The following is a 2,744-nucleotide window of genomic DNA, read 5'->3' on the forward strand; positions in this document are numbered from 1 at the left end:
TCATAACTGGGAGCAGAAGAAGTTTCCAAATCTTTAATGGGCAGCTGCCCATAACAATTAAGCACTGAATAAGAATTCAGATTCTCTTTGAAAGAAACTTTGATGGTGTGGACATCATTTGCCCATAGAATCTGAGATTTGATAATCTCAGTTTAAGTATGAGAAGTTTTTGCCACATTTATTTCAAGAATAATTTAAAAATGTTAGACAATATTAAATCAAACTTGGAATAGAATAAGTAGTTAACACTAGCCCACGTAATCAAGGTTAAAATATATTTAATATTAATATATTACATTTCAATATTTTTTAAATAATCACAAATATATAAGGCCAAGCCATCTTTTGATGTAGAAGAAAGGTTTTTCACTTTACATTGACTAATTTTATACTACATTAATATCTCACTATACTGTACTCCAACTTACTGCTAAAAATATGGCCTTCCTTTCCTCATCGTTCTATAACGTTATTTAAAGTTTTAAGCTTCAGTTAATTATAAAGTGCCAAATACTGCTAAAATTATACTTTTGCAAAATTTACTTCCCATGTAGTTTTTTTTTTTTTTAACCTTTCCACATAACAATCCAAATTGATGAAGATGATGAATTAACAACCTGCTTATGAGAGAAGAATTCCTTATGCTCAGATCAAACAGTTCACATCTGGGAGAGAAGATGTGTTACTTTCCAGAAACGTGTTGAGATACACGTAAAAAGAGACATGCATAAGTGCTTTCAGACAGTGTTCAGGTTTGGACAGAACAAAGATCAGCTTAGTATAACCTTGTTTCCAAATTTCTGCTTTTGATAATGCAACTCATGTCAAGTTGAAAACAAGAAATTACAAAGGTTCCTCGTTTCCTGCTTTTATGCCAAGGGTGGTCTAAATGATTTACACAGATATCTGGTGTTTACAGTACTTTGAAATTTTGTGATTTATCTTTGTGTTTATTCTTTCCTGTACATAATTATTCACATTTGTCATCTAGAAATTCAATCACAATCTCATTTCAACCAATAAGTTAGATAATTTGTCTTGTAGAAGTTTTCTTTGTTTTATTTTCTGTATGAATTAATCCTTTTTTCTTATTATTTTGCAGTTATATAAAAATATGTGGACAGAGGTCCTTCAAGGCAGCAAAGCACTGAACAGACCTTCGTGGTGGGCAGAATTTTGTATTAATAAACCTGTTATAGGCAGGCTGAGGTCACGATTGTAAACCAAACAACTTGGAAGAGGCTGGATGGGCCTGAGATGGATACTGTATTACAAACATCAAGAGGAAATGAGACCATATGTCAAACACTGAAAATGAAAGAGATTTACATAGAGAAGTGCCAAGTTTTAAAATAACTTTGAAATCAAGTCCAACTTGGTCTCAGGGACTGTTATAATAATTGCAGGAGCAAGAGCAACACATCTGCACACTTCGTATTTACTCAATTAAATAATAAAAAAAAAAGATTCATTATGATCACTGTTTTGCAAAGTTTCTATAAATGTTCCAGTTAGTCTCTTGACTTTACTGTCATATTACAGAAGTTAAATAATTAAAAAGCATTTCCCACCAGGGGTTATGAATAAATTGAACAAAAGCAAAATAAAAGAGAATTTGAAGAAAAAAGACATCAAGAACACCAAAAGTGATAAATCTGTATTAAAGGATGGGAATAATTTCCGACAGCCCCTTTGAAGTCTGTGAAGCTGTTCAGATTTACTTCATATGCCTTTGTGTTAAACTACTTGATTGCTCTTTCAATTCAGGAGAGGATTGGGATTTTAGATAATCTGTCTTTGAATTGTGTATAACTCTGTAGATAAAATTAATTGAAAAAAACTCGTTTATACATCTTTTTAAAAAAAAATACATGGTAATGCAAACTTGTAAGTCTTTTATACATTCTTGGTTGGTTATAACATTTTCAGAACTGCAAAACCAGTATCAAGCTTGGGATACACTGGCACACATAGAAAATGCATTTATGTTTCGGGTTAGAATGCACTCAAAAGAATTATTATAAATATGGCCTTATAAGAACATACGACCGTGTTCACCGTTATTTAACATATTAGCATATTTCTCTTTCAGTTATATTAACTATCAAATATTTTTATTCACAAATGGAAGAGACACTAACAAAGCTTTGAAAATTCAGAATATTTTATGGTTTAGACATGCTGTGAAAACCAATTTCATTTTTTTTCTTGAATCATCTGTAAACTGAAGTACTGTTAAAACCTAATTCCTGTTGCCCTGACTATTGTGAGCAATCCTATCAAGCCAAAGAGATTATAAGTTAAAAAAAAAATAGTATTATTTATGGCTAATCAGTGATGAATTATGGTTTGGGCTATTAAATAAATGCAATTTCAGTACTTGAGTGTTGAATTCTACTTGAGCAGAATCAGACCCTTGTCCTAGTGGGGTTTTATAATTCCATCTGTTGTTGCCGTCTCAATTAAGGCTTTACAGACTGCCACAATGTGACCAAGTAGTTCTGCAGAGGCGTCTCTGGTTCCATCTAAATCTGACAGAGCTCAGGGAACATTTCACGGCTGGAGAACGTATCAAAAGGCCAGTGTTAAAAAGATTTCTCAGAGTACCTCAAGGTACATCTATTAAGTAAACAGATTTTTTTAAAAGTTTTTGTTTGTATTTTTAAGAACAGTTTGTTGGAGAATCTGAGGACTCCAAGCACTTAATAACACAAATACAGTTTAGGACAGGCCAGACAGGAGCT

At 32.3% G+C, this 2,744-nt stretch overlaps 1 protein-coding gene across 1 annotated transcript in view; it reads left to right on the forward strand.

Annotated features, from left to right (window-relative positions):
* ACOX3 (acyl-CoA oxidase 3, pristanoyl) overlaps positions 1–1,496 on the forward strand; it is a gene marked incomplete at its 5' end in the record, with an annotated part of 14,411 nt that extends 12,915 nt beyond the window's left edge. Inside the window, one exon of the mRNA XM_010076309.1 lies at positions 1,103–1,496. Coding sequence (XP_010074611.1) covers positions 1,103–1,222 — 120 coding nt within the window. The remainder of the gene's footprint in view (positions 1–1,102) is intronic.
* Positions 1,497–2,744: the final 1,248 nt, after the last annotated feature.

This window comes from Pterocles gutturalis, unplaced genomic scaffold (genome assembly GCF_000699245.1).
Source record: "Pterocles gutturalis isolate BGI_N339 unplaced genomic scaffold, ASM69924v1 scaffold21453, whole genome shotgun sequence".
Taxonomy (NCBI): Eukaryota; Metazoa; Chordata; class Aves; order Pterocliformes; family Pteroclidae; genus Pterocles; species Pterocles gutturalis.